Consider the following 24,718-nt stretch of genomic DNA (forward strand, 5'->3'; position numbering starts at 1 on the left):
TGTTTTCACAAGATAGGGGTATATTTAAAAATCATTATGGAGATTAGGCTTCACATCACAAGAAGCAAAATGCACCTATAAAATGTACAGAAATGTTTTTCCTTTCAGAAACTGTTTAAAATTTTTAAATAAGATGAGAACTTTTTTCACAGCACTATGAGGAACAGGGGTAATTTCTGCGCAGGACTATTTTTGCATACGTTCCAAATGCTCATTGGTTGAATTGGTGGTCTGTAACCTATAGCGGTAATCAAAAGAATGTAATCCAGGGACAAAGACCAGACATGGAAAACAGACATACACAAAAAAGAACGTAAAGTAACTAAAATCATACATACAAAGTAACAAAAGTAAATGAGCAACTCGGACTCCACTAAAAACTGGGAGCATGGACCAGGTGCACCGGTAGGGTAAGCGTCCTCTGCTTTTCTAGAAACGAGGAAAGGAAAACCATGACCCGTTGAATAAATCAGTTTTCATGGTGCTGATGGATACACCATAACGATCCACGAGTTCATGATGACGACCATAAAACTTCTGTAGTGATGACTTCAATCTTGTAGCTACATAACCCTGTTCCAGAAGCCTATCCATGATATGTAAAGTTAACAAAAATCATGTGCGTATTATGAACACGTTTCACTCAATATCATGTAAAATTTCTACTAATCGGACAATACTTATTTTCAATACCGAATTTGATATAAACCAAAGCTCTAGTGTTATTCACATTTATGAACAAAAAAATCTGTAAAATTATATTGCTTAAATGCCAAAAATGATATGCTCCTTTTCCGATGAAATTTGATTTTGTAATAACTACGAACTAAAATTGTTCCATATAATACCATGTTAATGATTTCGAAACTGGTGTCTGAAAGAAATTCTATAAAAAAAGATTTATAAAAATACTGGGAAATGTTTTAATGTCGTATTAAACCAGAAACTGGTTGCTAAAATTCTTGATGTAATCCTGCGGAATCGTTTGATGCATTTTGGTCCATTTTTTTTTAAATCAATAAAAATTACTGTATTTTGATAAGGTTAAAATTTATTGAACGTTTGAAATGCCACGCGTAAAAAAGGACATGATATTTTGCATCACAGCACATACTTCAATATTTTTAATTGATTTTATTAGAATACAGGGAACATTTGGAAATGACCAATTTAGAGCGTGGTATTTAATACAACCTTTTGTTTGATTGCGAGTCTTAAGATGTGTACAAATGCGAGCAAATTTGTTGTTGACTAAACAACGCCAGGAAGACCAACGTGGACTGAAAAAACTTAGACTAAAGACGAACATCACGATCCCCACTGAAACAGAAATGAATAAATAAACCTACGCGCTCCGCAAATTTGATTAGTTCCTGCTTCTTGCATGATGATTGGCGTGTTTCTCGATGAAGGTCGAAGAAAAAAGATATTTCTGAAAAAATCAAAACTGAAACACATGAAATGTTACTAAGTAGGCAAGGATAGATGATAATGGGGATGTCGTTACGGAATTCATAGAAAATAAAAGAAAGCGCCCTGACCACTCGGCCAGCTAGGCTATATAAAATAAAGCTTTCGCTGGCCGGGTCATTCCTCCTCGTAGGATTAATTTAGGGCTGTAACTTAGTACACCATGTATGGTAGATGTCACAGCGGTACGAGTTCGAGTCCCGCGAAGGGAACGACCGAAAAAATTGCTTTGCAAATTTGACAGTTCTAACATCGTTGGGAATTTTTCAGACTCCTCTATAAGTTTACGTTATTTTCCCTGTATTGATATTTGGTAGAGATTCCTCATACTTGTCCAATGTCTTTTTTCAACAAGCGGTCGGCATTCCAATGGGAACAAATTGTGCTCCTCTACTTGCTATCCTATTCCTTCACTTATGAGACTGACTAAATAGCTGATCTGATCCGAAAGAAAGAACATCGTTTAGCTAGATTCTTTAATCTCAGTTTCCGCTATATAGATGACGTATTATAGTTAAACAAAAGGGAAACTATTGATCAAACTATACGACAAACTTTATGACTTCTGTATTGTCAACTTTTCTTTCATCTGTGACATCATCCCTTCAGCACCTGCGTATGGATTTTAAGTATCACAACTCATACGTTGTGCCAGAGCCTGCTGTTACTACGCAGACTCTGTATATCGCGCTATTCTCACAATTAGGCTTCTGGAAAAGGGTTAAGTTGCTACAAGATTGAAGTCATCACTACAGAAGTTTTATGGTCGTCATCATGAACAAATCATTGTTACGGTGTTTCCATCTGCACCATGAAAACTTAGTTGTTCAACGTGTCATAGTTTTCCTTTTTTCTTTCTTCTACCCGAACTTGACTTTTAATGACTCGGTGGATGTTTCTAGAAAATCAGAAGACGCTTACCCTACCGGTGCACCTGGTCAGTTTAAAGTGGAGTCCGAGTTCCTTATTTACTTTGTTTACTTTATATGTACTATTTCAGTTATTTTATGCCCTTTTTTGTGTTTGTCTGTATTCCATGCCTTGTCTCTGTCCCTGGATTACTCTTCCCTTTTCTTCCTGTCCGTTTCTTTGGTAATATTATCTCATACCAAGTGTTAAGTGTTACATTCACCTTGTTCTATTTTCATTTCGGCGGCGTTTATTTGATGCAACTTAAAAAAATATATGGTTAAGAAGGTTAAGAATGCAATTTCTTATTCCTCCTTAAACTTTCCGGTTTTCGAAATATTAATTAATTCGCTGTGTGATGCATTGAATCAAAATAATTATTTTTATTCAATTTCGATAATTTTCACTAAAGTAAAACTTAGAGCTAACTCCATGATATTCAGATTTATTCTATATATGCACTGTTATCTTTTAAAGAGGAAAATAATCAAAGCATGTATTAACGTCCTGGATGTTATACTATTTGAAACTTTTAATTAAGTTTACCAGTTGTGACGCACTACCTTCTCAATCCATAAAATACGAATATGTACGCATTCAACCTTATGAATATTTCAGCAAAGTAATCTTGAAATAAAACTTGTCTCATGTAGAGAAGTACAGTTTATAAAAGAAAATGCAATCATTTTGCTCATATAAGATACGCCCACTTGTACATATTGTACATGATAGCAACAAATGATGCATTATAAAACAACAGTAATTCCAATGATAAATATCATGTACATACATGAAATAAGATGCATATGGTGAAAATAATATCTTTCGGGTTAGAGCAGAGTCTCTCCCGATCTTTTGAACCATTTATATGTGAACTGGCACGTGGCGTGAGTTGGGACGAAGCTTGTTACTCTTGGAACGGGAAGATAGCAGAAATGTTTTTAAGACCGAAATCTGATAAAAGTTTTTCATAGCTTCAGGAAAAATTACTACTATCCCTATACGTTTATATTTGCTTTTTGTTTGCATGAATATTTAAGTGCTCCATTTGTTAATATTATGCACGCTACAATACGAAGAGGTCGTTATTACTAGTGTAGGTTTAAAGTTATAATATAATAAAGATTTATTGCCAAAGGAAAAATAAATTGAAATTGGTGCATATATTACTTCTTATAATAATTTTTTTTCATTAAAATAAATTTCTCAAAAAATATATTATACATTCAAAGAGTCATACAGTTTTCCATTGTCAACATTAAGATAAGACTCATTGGCGTGATAATGAGTTAATGTCTAACCCGTAAGGTGATACTTTTTTTTATTTTTATGTTCTATGATATTAATCTAATTGAATTTGTATTACAAAAACAACTAACTAGGGTTTTTCTGCCTGTCTGCTCCGTGTAATAAGTCAGTTCCAATTGATGAAAAAAGCATAGTAATGAACGTTTAAAGTTGGAAGCGATAGATACTATCTCTTAAGTGTTATTATAATTCTTTTCGAAGTTGAACAACTCGGTAAAAATGTTTTAGAACACCAATAATTAAGACATTATGCTTCCGATTCGGTAACATTTCGATCGTTAACAATAGAAATACCATTGGACTAATATAATAAACAACAACTCAATTAATTTGAAAATCCCTGTCATAAACGTCTAACTCAAAAAAGATTCAATAAGCTTAGAATCATCACATCGCGTTTCATTCCATTAAAAGTTAAAATTTATTACGTAAGAGGGTATGAATTAATTTCAAGAACTTCATTTATAATGGGTTGTTTTTAAATTCGATATAAACAAATTCTTGAACATTAGTTGTTGTACATATCATGATGACGTGTTATTCAAACTATATATATATATCTCAAACGATGAAGACCTGTTATATGAAAATTTTGAACGTTACGGAAATTCATTAATCCTTGTCAATTTCAACGAAAACAAATATAAGGTTAAACAATTTTTTTTTAAAAATGATATCTTAAAACGGATAGATGACTGCAAAAAGTGCTTAATGATTAAAACATTTGACAGAAAATAATGAAAAAAATGAAACATATAACAAATGGTTTATGACTAATCCAGATATGACTATGTTACAAACATCCAATCAAATTGGTTGTTTCATCTTTTCAAATCTTCTGAATCAGAGTTAAAACACCGAGTTGTACATAGTTTATGTTCGATTTTGCACATTTCGTACACGTCATCTGAAGATCTTGAACAGGCTACAAAGTCAGGCACACATATTTCGGAATAACACTCTGAAAACAAAGAATAAATTCATATTTTAACTTATTCAATTTATAACTTCACAAAATCAAATTAATTTTTACAACAAAAAATAGTCGGCATTTTTGTAACAGATAAAATGACAAGAACCAAAAACTCTCATTCGAAGACATTGACGTTTCTAGATGGACATCTCTATAGATTTTTTCCTTGTTCATTACTGCATTATACGACTAGTATTGGTAATGTGGCCGGGTTTACTTGTATTCAAAATCTTGTATGTTTGATGCCATTTCGCTTCCGTTTGCTTGTGTTTTGTATGTATTTTACTTATTCAGAGTGATCAGAAAAGTTCACTTACTGAAAATATCGATAGCTGTGTCACATCCTTTCTGTTGCCGTTTGTCTTTCACGAAGTGTTCTGTGACATAAACAATTAACAATAATATCATTATGGATCATAATGTTGTTCGTTATTTGTTTATAATTGTACTAATGGTAATATTATCTTGTCCAAATTTCTTTAATGCCTGATTGTACATTGATTAATAAACTTTATCTATTGTTTTCCTGTATTATGTTTACTCCAAAAGAAGTAAAAATGAAAACTAAAGAGACGAATAGTTTCATTCCGATTCAGCTATCTTTTTACAAGCATAAAACTTGCTGTTTACATTGTTTCAAAACTCAAATGTTTTACATTCCTGGTTTTTTTTTAGTTTGGCATACATGTTAAAATACATTAAATAATCGCTTTTCAATTGAAATTTTCGCAATAGAAATAATTCCAATATTGATATTTTTTATCATTTCTATTCATTTGTGATACATGTACAAACAAAATAACTGGATAGATTTATACCTCTGATAAAATCTAAATGGTCCATAATTTATACAAACTTGTCTATTAAGTGTAACACTAGATATTTCAAAATACAAAAAAAGTAGTTATAACAAAATATCTGTAGCTAAGGTGAAAAAGAATACCTTTTATCGTTTAGGTTATGATAAGTCGAAAAATTAATGTTAGTTTGTTCGACTTTTTTTTGTTCGTGCATAAGGTGTTGTTTAGACCTTTGTATCAATTTTGCGTATCCCTTCATTCCACATTTTAAATAATGTTCCGATGAATTAGTTCACACTTCACATATAAATGCAATTTATGAGATGTCTCGATGGCATTTATGGTTATGCAAAAGATTCACGATAGAGTATGGGTAAAAACTGTGGTCTAGATCCAGTTAAATACAAATCTTTATTTAAACACGCATTAAAATCCTTTTCATTTGCTAACTTATAAAGAATGAGACATTAGGGAATTGTTAAAGTTAATAAAACATCATGATGTTTAATTGATCAAAAGACATATGAAGCCGGTTTCCCCAAAAAGTATCTGCATTATGGTTGTTTGTGTCATATATTCACACATGTAATATATGAGATAAGATAAATATTCCAAAGCACAAGATTTTGAAACATAACAAAGTATCTAACAAAATGATTCAGTGACAAAAAAAGACATATAACCCATATGAATGTAGTATAACCAATATTGAAAATATAATAAAACCAAGTCTTCAAAAATATTAAAAATCTAAAGAACAACAGTTTATTGTCATATAGAATTGTTAAAAATGTTGAAAATACCTTTAAAGTGAATTTTGTTGAGGTATGGTGATAAATACTTTGAAAGTAAGAGTTAAGTAGTCATTGTTCTATTACGACAACTGATCTGATATCAAATTGTGTTATATTAACTCATAAAAAATACGAAAAACAAATTACGTGTGATATTGTATTATTCACGATACTAATTGTTCGCCAGACTACTATTATTTAACTGTTGAATAATGATGCTATGTCATTTTTAATCTACAATTATTTTGATGATTTTATTTACTCAAGCAAGCATGAGTATTTTGGATTTTATAACATATAAACTATATAATTATGGTTCTTGCTATCGTTTTATGTCGTCAATGTTTTTATCTCATCTCGCGTGTTTTGGATCAATTAGACGAAAATATTACAAAGCATTGTGAAAATAATTCAAAAGATATAAAAATGTAAATTGCATCGCTTATTATTGAAATGAAATTGGTAAATGATAGCAGTTTATGACCTATAAACAACAATTATAATAAATATCCCATTAGTTGATGTGAAGTTTAGTACTCTCTTATCAAAATGTTTTGTTTTGTAAAACAAGCTGGTCCGTATTTTATGTATCCTTATACTAAGTTATGATGCAAAAAATAACCACAACATTGAAAAAAGCTTTCTACTAAATGATTCCATCTCTGTTTTATGACCTCGCGACAACACCCACATTTACCCTATTTCAAATTATATAAAATTCATAGAAAACTGAATTTTGAGACTGCTTTACTCCCATAAAATGTGCATATACGAGATTTAGTGCTACAGAAATAAAAATCGGGTTTTAGGAATATCTACCAAGGTTGTTCGACTTATCTTTATATGGATACTTGACCACGATTCAATCACCAATGATGTCGTGCAGGTTGATTAGGAGCGTCTCTTTTTATGTGAAAATTGTTTTTATCATTGAAAGGATTCTTACATTCTCAGAATGTCTAGTGAACCACACTTTATAGTAATGTCAACCACTTAACATTTTTTTTTCATATTTCAGAAAGTTTTTTATGGTAAACTGTTCAGCAACATCAAGAAGCTAAATCGAAGGCGCTTAATATAATGCAGTTAAGGCATGAATCTGTAATCAATCTCTATATATACCATGTAATGAAAAAACTGAAGAATGAAATTCAAATATCACAAGTACAACACCGGAAGTTAGCACACAGAAAACTTTAAATGAATGACATATTGTAAATGAAACATATCAATCTTCAATTTCAAGTTCCTTCTTGGAGAAAGTGAATCGATAAAACTGCAGATCAGATGTCGAAGAAAAGAAGTTTACTTCTAAGGTAAAATGGATTAAGATTTAAACTAAAACTAATCGCTTATAAATGAATTTTAACAATTTCAAACACAATTTAAATACAGTACAGGTTAATCAGATCGTTTACTTTTGTTATTGTCTTTGTGATTTATTTGTTTCTTCAACTCAGACATTAAGAAACCTTAGCTTGCTATCAAGTTAACAACTGTAATTTGCATGTACGACGTACAGGTGTAGACGAATTGAATAAGAACATATATCAACTTTCAGTAACATCTTAAAAAACAGATTTACGACGATTTAACCAATTTTTTTTTTTTTTTTTTTTTTTTTTTTTTTTTTTTTTTTTTTTATGTTTTTTGGTTTGTTTTTACTATTAAGAGAATGTTTGCCTTATATTCAAAGATAAAAGCGTTTGCTGATATAAATTGTTTAATCCTAGTATTTACATGTCTTGAATTTCCTTGACAAGTAATGTTTATTTTCAGAAATATTAAATCATTTATTACAATTCAGTGACATTATTGAAGTTTTAGACTTTCTATTAAAACAAAAGACACATATCACATTAATTTGTATCATTGATCGAAAGGTATTTCCACATATTTTGATGTTCAAATGAAAACATATATTTGTAATCAGAATACCTAGCAAATGTTTAAACTGTAGAATAGAGTTTAATAAAAGTGTATGCATTGAACTTCAATGTTCTGTTTGAAATATATGAGCTATTGTACAATTTGACATGAAAAACTACGTTGTTCATACCGAACAGATGGAAACTGGCGCTGTTTTTACTCTAAGCAAGTTTATGTAAGACCATCAGAAATTAGTGGCCGCCAGTTTCTTTTTCTGTGTTTTATTACATTTTGTTTGTATTCCATTTCAAGTTAGTTCCTTTTACCTGTTAAATGTTACTTTTTCTTTATTATTTATATTTGCGGTGAACTCAGCCACATCATAATTGATATTAAATATTTTCAACTTTATTTCTATTTTAAGTTTGTATTTGAAATGATGTCAAATTATTATTTCAATTTTGGTTATTCAAACTTATTTACAATGTACTTTAAGTTCAAAAGGGTTTTGAAACAGAGACCTACAATGAAATTGTTCATCCTTACCGTTTTGATAACTTGGAATGTTTTCTATTGACTTTTTACTCCACCAAGCTGAAACAAAAAATACACAACGTTAACATTTTTCATGCATTGCATGTTGAATTTACATCAACCAATTTAAACAGATGAGCTTTTCCCGTCAATTCCTAGGGTCTAGCCTGTTGTATAAAACAAGGAAGTAATATTATTTGGGAATAACTATTTAATAGGGTGTTTCTATTTAATACAAGGCTTCATTCAATTAATTTTATTTCTAATATTGAAAATTACAACGAAGAATTTGTATAACAATACCAGTTTGTTTGTCCTTGGTACTCAACGTTTCCATTTTCCCTTGTGCCCCATTTTTTCTCATTTGAATTAAATGATCTTTTTTTTCATTTCACCGGGTTTGAAAAAAAGTTTGTTTTGTAATGTGTTTTGCTTACTTCTGTATTTATTTATTTATTTTTAGGGGGTGTTCGGTTTTTTGTTTTTTGTTTTTTGTTTTTGTTTTTTTTTTTTTTTGGGGGGGGGGGTTAAAGTTTATTAATGTCAATTATGTCATTTTCTTATTTTGTTTACAATTATGTTTCACTCGTTTAGCCCTGAAATATTATTATTTGAATTAAAAACTTTCAACATAAGCGAAAAAAAAACAAATTATTACCAAAAACTTCACTTATGGAATACGATACTTTTAACAATTGGCAAGATACCACTACGATTTAGGCATGTAATGAAACTATTTATCATATTTATACAAATTATAGATTTGTGATTGTTCTTTTTATTTATACTTTTAGTACTTAATCCTGCTACTGAGAGTTTACGTTCTGAATCACCTGAACGAACATCATATCGGTATCGGCATTGGCAACATTAATATGAGTTATTATATTGTATTCACCATAAACTTTTATTGTGCAGACAATAACCTCATTTGAAAGGTAGAATGTACTTACAAGAAGCTTTCAATGATAAGTGGGAAGCTCTCTTATAATTCTGTCAAGAACTATTAACCTATTGAATCTCATGTTAAACTTTTAATTGTTGAAAACAATATGCTTTAAACTTTATAATGGCATTTACATTCGAAAAAAAACTGCTTCTTTTAGATGAATGTTTGCCCTCTTTTTAAGTACGTATGTACTGAACTACTGGACAATTTATGAATTTGTAATTTGAAACTTACAAAAGTTATTCAAGAAAATGGTCGGTTTCATTTTATAAGTCCAATAGTTCGGTTCAAAATACAAAGACAGCGTTATGAGTTATCAGAATTACTGTTAAGAGAAGGTTCATGGTCAAAAGGATACAAAATTGGCATTTGAACTTTTAAATGATTTTGATTTTAATGTTTCGAAAAAAATAAATGCATACATATATTTTATTTTAATCAGGTTAGTTTTACTTTCATTATGATTTATAAAGTCCTTGAACACAACGACATTTAACAAAAAAAGAATGGCTTTGAACTGAAATAACCTAAAGTTGATTAATTCAAGTATACTCACAATTTCTTTTCTCTAAAGACATTGGAAAATATTCTTCATCTGCTATGCTGCGACCTTCTGAAATCCCTGAAATAAGATTGAAGACACGGGTTAAGTTAAGTATTTTAACAAATTCCTTAGATTTATATTAAGAAATGAATTAACTGTGGAAAACAATTAAGAAAAGTCAAAACTCATAAAGTTCAAGATCCGGATCCAGCGTACGTGATTCAATTTCTGAATCTATTTTGATCTAGAACTATGTGAGTTTTATGCTAATCAGGTTTTATGAGTTTTATGCTGAAGAAAGATATCAGTTATCCGAAATATTCAGTGTAAATTTTCCCATTTTCTGGTGATGTTAAACATACTTAGACGTGTTTATATAGCCTAGCTGGCCGAGTGGTCTAGGGCGCTGGACGTAGTGCAGGCGGTGTTGCCATAGATGTCATAACGGTACGAGTTCGAGTCCAGCGGAGGGAACGACCAAAATTTGCTTAGAAAATTGACAGTTCTAACATCGTTGGGAATTTTTCAGACCCTTCTATAAGTTTACGTTATCTTTCCTGTATCAATTTGATCCGATGGAGCAGTGTAGCGAATAGAGTCGTCACATTCTGAGACGTTGTATAATATTGATCTGTTGTGACATGTATCATTAATTTGATCCTTTATCCTACATAATAACACCTAGATGAACTGTCCCGTACTACCATACATCGTGTACTAAGTTACAGCCTTAGATTAATCCTACGATAATGAATGACCCGGCAAGCGAAAGCTATATTTTTATATAGCCTAGCTGGCAAAGTGGTCTAGGACGCTGGACTTAGTGCAAGCGGTGTTGCCATAGATGTCACAGCGGTACAAGTTCGAATCCCGCGGAGGGAACGACAGAAATTTGCTTCGCAAATTTGACAGTTCTGACATCGATGGCAATTTTTCAGATCCTTTTATAAGTTTACGTTATTTTCCCTGTATCAATTTGAGCCGATGGAGCAGTGTTGCACATTCTGAGACGTTGTATATATATAGATCATGAGCAAACTTTTCAGTCAACATATGACCTTCTTCAATGCCTTAAATAAACTGAGTGTGTATGAAAGTAAATGGTCTGTGAACACAACTCACTACCTAATCAGGTGAATACCTGTGACGTATAAAATATGATCGACAGTAACAAAGATCTTGAACATTGTGTTATAGACACACGTTGTTTGTTGATCTTGAATACTGAACTATAAAACAAAAAATATTTACAAACACTGTTATAAGAAACTATACAAAATAGGAAGAAGTTAATGTTTTTTTGTTAATTCCGTGTGAGTGTAAAACACGAAGTTCTTTTATCCAAAATCCCTCCCGCTTCACTCAGTGTAGATCGCTCCAGATCGTGTTTTGTTCCACGATGAAGATTTTCATTTTGTTGAAATCATCGAGGCAGTGGTTAGGTAATATGAAATGTTGACTCACTGGGAGTAAAGGCTTTTTTGTAAGGTCATTCCTGTATCCGTTCAAGCGCTTGTGAAAAGGTTGTTTAGATTCACCAACATATTGAAGGCCACAGATGGGACAGTGGGGCAAATATATTACATTAGCACTCCTACAGTGCACGTTGCAAAATATTTTGTAGCGTTTCCCCGTGACTGTGCTGGTGAATGATGACGAGTGGTGCATTTGGTTGCAACATGTACACCTTTTGTCACCACAGGAGCGACTCTCGCCTGGAGTCAAGTTGGGCTTAGATATTTCAGCCCTCACACTATGCAAACAATCTGGCTGTCTGAAAGCAATCATAGGTCGTTCGGGAAAGACTTTAGATAATGTTGAATTTCTCTCGACAGAGGCCCAGTGCTCACGAATGGTATTGTGGCTGTTTTTAAGGCAGGGGTGATATGTTAGAACACTAGGGGTTCTTTTACATTTTTTCTTTGCCTTGTACTGTAACAGACTACTTCTTGGGACATTGCGAATTTTTGGAACCCTTCTTTGATGGTCTTGTATCTATATCCCCTTCTTAAATTGTTCTTCAGTTGACCTAGACATTTTTTTAAGGATTCGTCATTTGAACAAATGCGTCTTAGCCTAAGAGCTTGACTAAATGGTATACTCTTAGTCAGGTGAGATGGATGACAGCTCTTATGCATAAGATATTGATGTGTGTCAGTTGATTTTGAGTATAGGTCCGTGGAGAGCTCTCCCCCTCCCGATAAGGTGCTGGAGGTATCGAGGAATGAGATGTTAGTAGCAGATGTTTCGTGAGTGAACTTAATTGAAAGATGTTGATTGTTGGCACGAGCGATAAAATTGTTTAGTTCTTCTTCGTCATGTGTCCACTTCATATCCACGTCGTCAATAAATCTATGTCAGGACAGAGGTTTGTCTATAGAGGATTCAAGTAGTTCTTTTTCAAATTTTCCCATAAAAATGTTGGCATAAGACGGAGCCATTTTGGCTCCCATAGCTGTGCCATTTATTTGTAAGTAATGGTCTCCATTAAAAGTAAAATTGTTAAAACCATTGTGAGCAAAGTGACTAGGCAGTCAGTAGGTGGAACTTTGACCTGCCGAAAGTCCCATACTTCTCTGCAAGCCTCGATACCAGAGTGAGGAATGTTGGTATAGAGAGATGTAACGTCCATAGTGACCAGAGTAGTGTTTGGTGGAAGGGGATTCAGAGCATGCATCTTCTGTAAGTAATCAGTCGTATCTTTTATAAACGATGGAAGTTTTTCAACATGTGGACGCAGATGAAAGTCCAAGAATTCCGAAATTTTCTCTGTTGGATGGCCGTTAGCAGATACTATAGGTCTACCTGGGTTGTTGACCTTGGGGAGTAGGTAGAATCGACCAGGTTTAGGATTTTCAGGGTTGAGATATACAAGAGTTTTAATGTCAATGTGGTTATTTTCGTACATTTTGTTTAACTCAGTTTTTATTTCGTCCGCAAAGGATTGAGCGGGGTCTGTTGTTAATTTGATATAAAAATGGTTGTCTTTAAGTTGACGCTCTGCCTCATTAATGTAGGCGGATTTGTCCATGATCACTACAGCGCTGCCTTTGTCTACAGGTTGTATTATGATGTTGTCATTGGTTCTTAGACCTCGAGGTGCAGCACGTTCCCCTATTGTTAAATTATCGTGACTCTCTATGTTGACCCTTACATTTCTTATTAAATCAGATTTTACATTATCAATAAATGATTCCAAAGTTAAATTTTTGCTCTAACTTAGTTCACGATGTATGGTAGTACGGGACAGTTCATCTAGGTGTTGTTATGTGGGCTAGCTGGTCGAATGGTCTAGAGCGCTGAACTTAGTGCAGGCGGTGTTGCCATAGATGTCATAACGGTACGAGTTCGAGTCCCGCGGAGGGAACGACCAAAAATTTGAATCGCAAATTTGACAGTTCTAACATAGTTGGGAATTTTTCAGACCCTTCTATAAGTTTACGTTATCTTTCCTGTATCAATTTGATCCGATGGAGCAGTGTAGCGAATAGAGTCGTCACATTCTGAGACGTTGTATATATATATATCGTAATAAAGCGCGTAAAGAAAAATATATTATCTTCCCCTTATCAATAAAAATATTTTTTTCAATAATTACTGCCTTCAGAGCCTTGCTATTATGAAAGTGTTTTAAAAACACTGTTAATATGATCGTATGCGCAAACCTTTCCATAATACGTTGAATTATACAGTTTTAATGTTATTTTACATCTTTTGAAATCATTCTTGATTGTATAAAATGTGTACTCTACAAACGGTGAAACATGGTATTCTATAACAAGATATAATTGTTACGCACAGAGTTACAAGATATTCCCCAAACTCTCCATTGTCACAGGGGCATTTTAAATTAGTTTCTACAGTTCCATGAATTTTATTCGAATATTTAATTTTTTTTATATTTGATTTGGCTGATCGGAAACCCTTGTGGTGTCCTATGTAATTTTCACCTTAATAACCAAATTTAATCCAAATTGGAGCGCTTTAACATTTTGCAAGGAAAATCGGTTTCCATGGAAACGGCGACTCTGGAATAAAAAGGCCAAAAATTTCATTCGGCATGTAATTTTCACCATAAAAATCAAATTTCATCCGAATCGGAGCATTGTAATGTTTTGGTAGGAAAATTAATTGTCAACTGGCTAAATATTGTTTCCATGCATTAGACGGGCATTAGACGGATGAATAATAATTATAATTGAAGTTCACGTTTGGCGAAACGTGGAGCAAGTCACACATTCACGTACACATTATTTTTTTATTTTATTTTATTTTTTGCGTAATCTTGTTTTGGCGAGTAAATTAGCGATCACGGCAACAGCGACTATCAAAAAATCCCAAAATTTATCTTCAGCACGTCATTTTCAACAAAGAAATCAAATGTCATCCACATCGGAGCATTTTCAAATCTTGGGGAAAAATTTGTTGCCTTTGTAATGGCAACCTTCGAATCTTCTTGAAATGTTTTAATTTAAACTCAACATGCCATGTTCACCCTAAATACCAAATTTTATCCAAAAGGGAGCATTTTAAAATTTCGGCGGGGAAATTGGTTGCCATTACAACAGGCAACATATCGTTTCCTTTTTCTTTTTTTTTTTTTTTTTATTTTGTTTGTTTTTGGGTTTTTTTGGCATAATCTTGTTTGTACTACTGCATCTAGGTTTCTGAAATATTTCAATGTCCCATATTTTCACCTTTTTTCCTTATTTGGCAGTCATTTTTGAAAACTTCAGGTACAACTCCAGATCGTATGATATGTGTGAAATTTTCGTAAGAGTCGGCCATACGGTTTCTGAGAAATTCTTACGGAAAACTTCATAGATGGGAAGACGGAAGATGTTGGAATAATAATAATAATAATAATAATAATAATAATAATAATAATAATGATGATGATGATGATAAATGGAGTAAAAAAATGCGTGGTCAATGACTGAACTAGATATAATCGTTGCACACAATGTAACAGGATGATGCCCCAAATCTCCGTTTGTCACGGGAGCATTTTAAATTAGTTTCTATGGATCTTTTTCGAATTTTTAGCCCCGTGCAGGTCCGGATCTTAAAAGAATAGAACTGCAGCAGCGCTAAGCTTGTCGTAAAAGGCGAGTGCTCAGAAACCTAGACGGGGCTAGGCGCTCTGCCCACAGAGCAACTGGGATGTTTGCCACAGGTGGTGGAATGGGGGGGTACCCCTGGCGTGTTACACGCTGGGGTTGTCAGGCTATAATACGGAAAACCTGACCGCAAACCATAGTGGTGCACCGTGTTGGCAAAGATGCCACGTTCCTCGCACGTTAAAGGACCCTGTTGTGGTATTCGATAGGAGTAGGAACCTTTGCACTCCGCCACAGGAGGCTAAATTGCCCGACCTTACCCTTTTATCTTGTGGCAATCAAAATTTATCGACCCTATTATCCTTGTGTCCCATCCCTTTTTTCATTTCATCATCATCATTTCATGTCCATTTTATCATCCCTTTCATGTTCATCGCCTGAATATACCTGAAATATTGCTGCTCGGGCGTTAAACCCCAACAATCAATCCATCAATCAATCATTCGAATGCTTAGCCATAATGGTGGCCTAGTTTTATACTTAGTTTAAACATTCTACAATTTTTGTTTGGTTTTTTTTTATTGGCGATTTCTTTTTTGAATGTCGTTTTTAATTGGCGACCATGTTTGAAATTTGAAAGCCTTTGAATCTTTATTAGAAAGATGAATTAAAAAAAAACAGTGAACATAATATGATCCCCGCTATATTAAAGGAACATAAGTAATCGAATCTAGACTCTCTCCCTCTAATAAAGAAGTTCGGGTCTATTGAATGGCAACCAATGGAAACCATCTATTTACAGTACTATTTGTATTATATTTCGATGGAACATTTCCACTAACCGTCATGTGATCGGATTAACTACTTCGATCTGCTTTCTTTTGGTGTTAAGAACATAAGATCTTACTTTATAAGACCCTCGTGGATAATTCTTTATGTTTTTTTCCCTGTTTCTGAAATAACCTGTTATTTTGAATTAAGATGCTTGCATTCAGGACTTAAATCTTTTTCGTTGAAAGGAGTGTCAAACTTTCCGACTAGTTTATTCATGAGATTATCCAACCTTAAGTAAAAACTTGATGGTTTGTCACGTTTAGGAGATTAATTAAGTGAAAATTAATGTTTTGAATTACCACAAAATACTGGTGTTATATTAAAATATTACAAAGCCTGCTCCACAAATGTGTGTTTTTAGTTTCACAAGAGTACGTGGGAGCTTGCTGACAATCTCATTAAAACCAGTTTTAAGGGAGAGTGTTCGTGCTTTAACTCTACTCCTAGATTAATGACATTGTTTTATTCTGTTGTGTTTAAATAGTTATCATTAGGTTAATGGAAATAAGATTTATATCTGTACACTTTGCTTATCTGTGTAATCTTGAGATCTAGTAATTTATCACCATTTTGTTCTAAGTGTACATAAATATCAAAGTTATTTCAGTAATTCTACTAGCTTAGCAAAAACACTCAACTTAAAACTTGAATGTGGTTTTTTTTAATTATTTTCAGTTTACAAAGAAGGAAACAATATAATACTCATTGGAGATGGCAGGTTTCCTACATTGATTGTATAGTAATGATACAATGACGGTAGTAATGCCTGCTTCTCCTTTTGTTTGTTTTCAAGCTTTATGTTGTTAAACGTTTATTCCAAATTAGGGCTGAAACTTTGAGGACAAAAGAAACAAATAAAATATGAATAATTTTAACATTAACATTTATTTGATTTTTTTTCTGCAGGAGATATTTTATTAGATTTTTCTGACGCATGCCATCCATATTTTTATACACGTTTTTTTTTTCTTACTAACAAATCATCGTCTGCATTTTCACACTGACAAACAAATTGTTCAGTTAGACCGCACAAATTTCCTTATAACACTTATAATAAACAGAAATATCAGATACATTCTCTTTTTGATAGTTGTTATCACAAATTAGGAACATTGCTGTAACATTTTGAGAAGACTATGGCATAAACCATTAGGTAGCAAAAGTAAATCAAATATTTTACGAATCAGTTGTTTGATGGCAGATAATCATGGCTTATGACTTTTCTCTATTCCTAACAATCATTTCTGTACAATCGGTGCTATATTTTGTATTGGTAATGATTAGTTCATTGTCAAATTTAGGAACGATAGATTGATTTTATCGAGTCTTTATTGGAACACAAATGGTATTAAAAGTAGTAACTTGCTCAACAAAGTATTTTGAATATACTAAGGTAGTATTAAGGTATTGCAGCCAGAAAAAAAGAGTAAAGTTTTTTGTGTCAGAAAACGACAATTTGGTTTGCGTACGATAAGAGTTTCTGATTGATCATTAAAAAATTAAGATGTATTGAATACAACACTGTAAAGGATTAATGAAAATATTAAGAAAGATAAGTACGAAAAACATTAAGGATATACTTAACTTTACAAATGTAAAGGTGTTTTGTATTTTTTTTCTCATCACATTATACATCGGAACTTCAAATAAAAGTATTTAACACTCACAATGGACGGGGATTTGTGGCAAGCTTCATATCGCAATTTGATACCGTCATTGACTTAAAGTTACTTGAACAAAATTAGATGACCGTTTAAACACAGCTGTTGTATTATAAAAATGATAATAACCATACATAACAAAATTGTGATAACTGTAAGAATTACTTACGATAAAAGAAAAAGATTTTACTGCGGTAAATGGAAATCATTCACGAATATAAATCATGTATCAATGCAAGCATGGGAAATGTAAGTTTGATCAACGTTTTACGACAAAATTACCTATTGATTTGATTTGGTTTCTAAAAATTCCGATAGAAATAACAGTGGAACTGATGTACAAATTCGATATGTGTTCATTAAGGTTCCCTTCAGTTTGTGTATGACCGTTTCGATGTTTCTGGATTGTTTAAGTAATTATTTAGGTGTTCAATGAATATTGTTCTTATTTTATTCTTTAACCATAGTACTGGACGTATTCATATGATGTTGCATCGATTTTTCAAGAAAAAAATGAAAACATAAAAAAAAGTGTTTATACAAAAACAGACACCAACAATCAACGTCATAACATAGATAAGCAAAGTAGTAAATACTGATTATAGAAAGATAAACACCGAAACATTCTATTAAATCAAATGGTGTTGTACCCATAATACTTCATACGCCATATTACTTCATACACCATAATACTTCATACGCCATAATACTTTATAAGCCATAATACTTCATACGCCATAATACTTCATACGCCATAATACTTCATACGCCATAATAATAAATCATTTTTTCTACAAAACACCTTGTATAAATGGAACATTCCTTAATGAACAATACATTAATTTTTTGAATTGGTTCTATATTCGCCAGTCTCAAGCTCTAAGATGTATATTATTTGCGAGCTTGGTGTTAAATCCCTGCCATTATTTTCCTGATGCGGTCCTAATAGAAATTGAAAATATTGTATTTGACACAATGATCAATTACCCATACCATCCATGGCGAGGTTAATAGGAATCATAACATCATAACAGTAGCACCGGAAATGGATTCCTGTGGACTAGAATTTGGCCTTGATAACAATTGATACGTAGAAAATAGGAGATATACATTTTTATCCACCTTGACATTAGAGTGATAGTCACAAGGCGGAAAGTCTACTCACTTTCTTACATTAATGCAGGAATTCAATGTGAGTAAACTGTCAATTTAGTCAGTTGGAAGTGGTCAACGTCAGATTGTTTTTAATGGGTAAAGACCATTTTCCTATAAAATCTGTCATATTGCATTCCATCGTATAATGGCCAGTCTACGTGACTAACTTAATATCACGGTAAATGTCTTAGAACACTTACCTCACATCTAAAGTGTATATTTATACGCATCGAAATACTGCATTTCCCGATACTTCTCTTACTTCTTTAAATTTCGATAATGCAGGATATTACTTTTAGACCGATTCATACCAGTTCAATCAAATGTTATGTTAGAATGTTGTTATTAATCTAAAGAAAGTAATCCGTCATACTCCTTAAATATATCAGACAGTATTGGTGTTTAGTGACAAAGACTGACATTTTAGCATAGTAGTTGATTGAAGACCATGTAAATAATGGCCAAATAAAGTTCATTTCCTCAACCCAAACACTCTTGAAATTATATAAGATGAATTCTGCAATTATCAAATTTTCGATTTCTTTGAAGTATTTGTATTTGTTGACATTGTTTTGCACATTACTTTCTTATCATACTGAATGTTTTTGTATCAAAATGTGATTTCCATTTGTTAAGGATTTTCTTTCGTATTATTTAATGTTTATGACACTATTTCTTTTAAGACGTTTTACCTAATTTTCTTAATCATCAACAAACTGAACAAAGCTCAGTTCAGTGCTTTAAGTTCAATATTGTCACAACATACTGATAATGAATGCCATACATAATGCCTAAAACCTTTGAGTTATAATGAAAACTGTTTCCACGATCCTCGAGATATATGTATTTGTCAGAGTTCAACTACAGCTGTTCACCGTTACAGTTAGGTCACATTTACGATGGAATGTCAAAGACAACAGTGTCAGATGTACTATCTTTCGATTAATTTCTTGTTCTTTAGGCATATATCGCAAATTGTCATCTTATTGAAGAAAATAGGTGACACAACAATTTTTTACCAATACAATATATATCAAAACAGAAAAACGATCGTTTACACATAATTAAAAACAACGAAGGACAGATTATACAATGCCAGTATTTTTTTTTTTTTTTTTTTTTTGGTTAGCATATTTTCTCCTTATATTCGAAAATTGAATAATAGTAGAACATTTTGTTTTACTCCTTTTTCAAGTCATGATGATGATTATCAACGTGATATTTTTTTGGGGTGGGGGTAGTACTATTTACATTTCTTTATTTTAACTTTCTTGATACTTTAACGATGAATTCCGTATTATCAACTTTCCTTTCATTTGTGGCGAAACCAATTCAGCTTATACGAATGGATTTGATGCCCGGTCTTGTCATACCAAAGAATTTATATCTAATAGTCTCTGTCTTATTTTTGACGCTTCGATATTTTTCCCAATATTCCTGAATATCTTATTGGTGTCCAAGATTATCAGCTGGGTTGCTTTTAAGTGCTGTAATTATTGTCAATCTATAGTAAATTTATGTTGCTAAGAATGTCATCTTATATCCTGAGTGCAAAATGCATTACACATATGAATGTCAATTTATTAAAGACTTGGAGTTTTATATAAGGAATTAAACGTGCAAAATATGCTTGATATACACAAAAGTATGTTTATTTGTATCTGAAAACAATTAAACAATGTAGTCGACGTTATGACCTACTTGACCATATCAGTTGATAAAGGAACTGATTAAATTCAAAAGTCGAATATCTGGAAAAGGGAGACAGAAATTAGAAGGCACCATTTCTTATTAGTATTCACCAAAGTACAATTTTGCAGTGCCAAAGCTTCAAAGACAATTCAAAAGATAAATATGTTTATCTACTACTAGCTCGTTTATTTCGAACCTTGCTATAGTAAATATATATACATACAAAAGTCAATACTTTACTATATTAATTATTAAATGCTGTACCGCGGCTGTGGCATTGTCGTGATAACCCGTCATAAAAGTAATGGACGTCTTGAAACTTCAAATAAGGCGGAAGTTATATATATTTATCTAAGGGAATTGTCGATATATATATAAAGACAACATGATAAAGAAAAAGAAAATCAGGCTACGACATTTTTAGACAAGCAAGCTGGTGTGGACTATCATGTGTTTTGCCTTGGTTGAGCTTGAGTTCCTAATAACTTTTAATTTTATCACAATTGTGAATTATTAAACACTCTAAAACAACGACCAGATAATATATAAACAACTCAACTGTTTGCATATCTTGTTATGTTAAGTTTGGTTAAGTTAAGCAAAATAATTTTGTTTTATTTTACAGTGCACGAGCAAGGTGTTGATGTCACATCTGTCAGAGGAAACTTTCATATATTCAATACATTAATATTGCCATATATCAAATTTGCAAAAGCTTTAGAAACAAATCATAAGTCATATCGCGAGAGTTTCCAGAGTTATACTGAATGTTCCACGTGGAGTACAAATGAGTTTGATATTTTCAGGCAATTTACTCATATTGTTTTTGTCCTACAGCTGTATTTCATATTGGAAGTTCTTGAATATACCAAGAAAAAATGCTAAATTGTATTTTTTTAATGTTTGAAAGAAAACGACGTACAAGAGTGAATCAAAGGAACCAAGATTCTATCGGAAATCAAAAGAATGTAATCCAGGGGAAAAGACCAGACATGGAAAAGAGACGCACAACAAATAACATAAAATTACTAAAATAAAACATACAAAGCAATTAAAGTAAATGAGTAACTCGGACTCCAATAAAAACTGGGAGCATGGACCAGGTGCACCGATAGGTGAAGCACCCTTAAACTGGTAACATGTTTTGTCCATAGGTGTTGCTAAAAATGAAATAAAATGTAACGTGAAACGTTATTCTGTTACAGATACGACAAAGGTTTATTCGACACCTTGTATTTTTAGTAGATTCCCTATAGGATAAAACACGTATATCATCCTGTCTTTGTTTTTTTATTTCAAGCATTAGAGATGTAATAATGTCGACCTGAATCGAGAAGGAAGACATTGTTATCTAATACAGGTCGAATCACTGACCATAAGGTTACCATGGTAACGGCTAAGTAATGTGCTATAGAACGCATCAGACAACATATGTTAAATAAGGTATCAAAACTAGATGTTAATGAATCAAAATCGTTAACATTTAATGTTAACGCTTTCCTTCTAGAACTGCATTTACTATGACGTTACAGATTGAGTAAGTAAGAATATGTGTGTAAAATATCATTAAATTTACAGTTTAAGTATTATAAGGTTGTATTCATATTGGGTAAATCACTCATACTTAAGTGATAATTGTTCTTTAGAAAATCATGAAAACATGATGGTTACCAGACAATATTGAACTGACGTTATAAAGGTTTCCAGTAAATTGTCAATTACAAAAATAAAAGAAAGATTAGAGGAATGATTTAATTTGATTGATACTGAAGCTTACTAGGGATTCGGAATCTCGTTTAATCTTTGTCAGTGGGTGAATAATAACTCATTTTTCTTATGGCGAAACAACTATTTAATTTAAGTAAAAACTAAGAATATCTTAAAAATCATTTAGGCATCATACTTTTGTAAAATCTATACGACTGGTTTTAATGTATTTTTAGGTTTGAACACATTATCCTTTTAAACTGTAAATTTACAAAAAAAAGAAACCGTAAATGTACTAATGTATTTTAATGGAAAGTATTTTATATATTTTCAATGACACAGTTTTCAAGTACAATAGGTGAACATTTGTAATTAAAGACATTATGTCAATATTTTGATTATTAACTTGAGGACTTACGTTTTCTTTCATTTATGTATATAATGTGTTTGCTTTACAATGGTATGGTTTATGAGTGAGGATTTCCAAAAGCATAATCGTGAAATTTAAACTAATATTTCAAAAGTAGGTGCTTTTTTTATTGCTAGCTCAAACTCATCTTTCAAATTATTTTTATTATTATTATGAAATATACAAAAAACAATCATGAATGTTTTCTTTCCATAGTATGGATTCTTAATTGCTTCGTAGAAAGTATAAGTATTGTATAGTTAAAGTATAAGATTTGTATATAAAGTAATGTTCTAATATCTTCTAAATAGATTTTTACTTCAAATGGATTTTATTGTAACCTGATGTTTTGTTATTTAAAAAGGTGGTCATTACTTTTCATTATATGTCTTCGATGCTAGTTTGCTTTCTATTTTTGTTCGAAGATAATTTGTGATTTTTTAAAATTATTTAACACCATCATCCGATGTATTTGTTGGTATTGATGCCAATAAAATGTTAATCCTTAAAGTACGTATACAGCATACCAACAGTAGATTTACATTAGCTTAATATTTATTTGTATTATCGTATTTAAAATTTTCTTTAGACTCTTTAATCTGTTTACTTGTTAATAGATTTGTTGTTTATGTCAGATGTTTAGAAGGCAACGACTTTTCATAACAGGATCACTATTCTATAAACGAATTTAACTGAAGATTATTTCTAACTTGTTAATGGATAATCAACTATTTGAAAAGGTCTTTTATATATAATGTAATTTATAAGGATTGCAAAACTTTGATAACAATTGAAAACGAAAAAGTATCACTTCATCACATATCTACTAATCAAATTGAATAGTCCTTGTAAATTGAATATATAAACGTCTCAAGACGTTGTTGAATTAGTTATTATAGCACTTTTTTACGCTATTTAAGGTACTTTGATCTTAGATCTATAACTTAATACTGTAGTTGCAGTTTCCTTTTAAGATGATAATTTCATTGTTTCATACTTTGCATATTAGTTTATGTATATTTTTGCTTGACTTTCCAAATTTCAGGTTTATGAAGAATTCTACATATCTTAAGTTAATCAGTAGTAAAGATATAGTTTGTAAAATAATAGGCAATTGAATACACTCAATTGTCTATTGAATAAATAAGTTATAAGCGTAAAAAGTGGATTTTGGGATCCATGAATTTTCAGTAAATATCATTCACAATGTACTTGATATAAATTTAGATACAAATAGCATGATGTCTTCTCCCCTTCTAATTAAACATAAAATTGGAAAGCCTAGAAATACGCCAATTGAATGTAATAATTTTATATTGTCAGAACTGCAACATACTCTGATGATTATGATAGAAAAAAAATCCTTAAACATTTTTATCATTGAAATAATTTGGAACGCCATTGTTAGTTCTATTAGAAGTTAACTCACCTATTGGAGACACCAGTAATATCCAGATGAGCAAACAACAAGAAAAATATACCATCTGTAATACCAAACTTTGTCCGCAGTTCGTTCGCATAGTTTAAAAAAGAAAAGTCTTTATTAACGCCTCTCGCACAAACACCCCTTTCTCTGCAGTATTCAGATAAAAGAACAAAACTCAAAGCGGAAGGAAATCAAATAGAATTTCACGATCAAAATCAAAACGTTGTCTAATCCGCTATATTTCTTTATCAACTGAAGTTGGAGAGACAATAAGCATGTTTTATATCGCAAAAATTTGTAATGGCTAATTGTTGACTTGGTTGTTTGAGTTTGTTCCCACAACCTTTCGTATGTTGGTACCACGCGCCGTATTAAAGTGTTGATTCGTCGCTGAGTCACTTACAGTGTCAATATAATGAATACCAAAGAGGCGTTAACATGATATATTAAGTCATACTACCTGTAACTAACACGATAGGGTTAGGTTTCGCTACAGAATTTTAACCAATTTCTTTATTTGTCCAATATACAGCGCTATTTTTGCTCTTTATTAACTTTTATTAACTAATCAATAATACAAGTAATATTGGGAATATGAGTTGATTGAAAATGAGTTTTGTTGCT

At 31.8% G+C, this 24,718-nt stretch overlaps 1 protein-coding gene across 1 annotated transcript; it reads right to left on the reverse strand.

The window, feature by feature from the left end:
* Positions 1-2,808: 2,808 nt before the first annotated feature.
* LOC148626985 (uncharacterized) lies at positions 2,809-24,504 on the reverse strand. The gene is made up of 5 exons (XM_088564856.1): positions 24,098-24,504; positions 10,163-10,228; positions 8,670-8,717; positions 4,978-5,037; positions 2,809-4,648 (listed from the first exon to the last, which is right to left on the reverse strand). The coding sequence occupies exons 1-5, from the start codon at positions 24,186-24,188 to the stop codon at positions 4,509-4,511; spliced, it is 405 nt and encodes a 134-aa protein (XP_088420982.1). The 5' UTR covers positions 24,189-24,504; the 3' UTR covers positions 2,809-4,508.
* Positions 24,505-24,718: the final 214 nt, after the last annotated feature.

The sequence above is a fragment of the Perna viridis genome, chromosome 1, assembly GCF_037379345.1.
Source record: "Perna viridis isolate PV_CMFRI_1.1 ecotype Kerala chromosome 1, ASM3737934v1, whole genome shotgun sequence".
Classification (NCBI taxonomy): domain Eukaryota; kingdom Metazoa; phylum Mollusca; class Bivalvia; order Mytilida; family Mytilidae; genus Perna; species Perna viridis.

Excerpts from the sequence above, each read along its gene's own strand:
- LOC148626985 (XM_088564856.1), bottom strand. The coding sequence starts at position 24,188 with ATGCGAACGAACTGCGGACAAAGTTTGGTATTACAGATGGTATATTTT. Across the intron at positions 10,229-24,097 it reads ATTACTGGTGTCTCCAATAG|GGATTTCAGAAGGTCGCAGC; the intron begins GTGAGTTAACTT and ends ATCTTATTTCAG. Across the intron at positions 8,718-10,162 it reads GTCTTTAGAGAAAAGAAATT|CTTGGTGGAGTAAAAAGTCA; the intron begins GTGAGTATACTT and ends TTTTTGTTTCAG.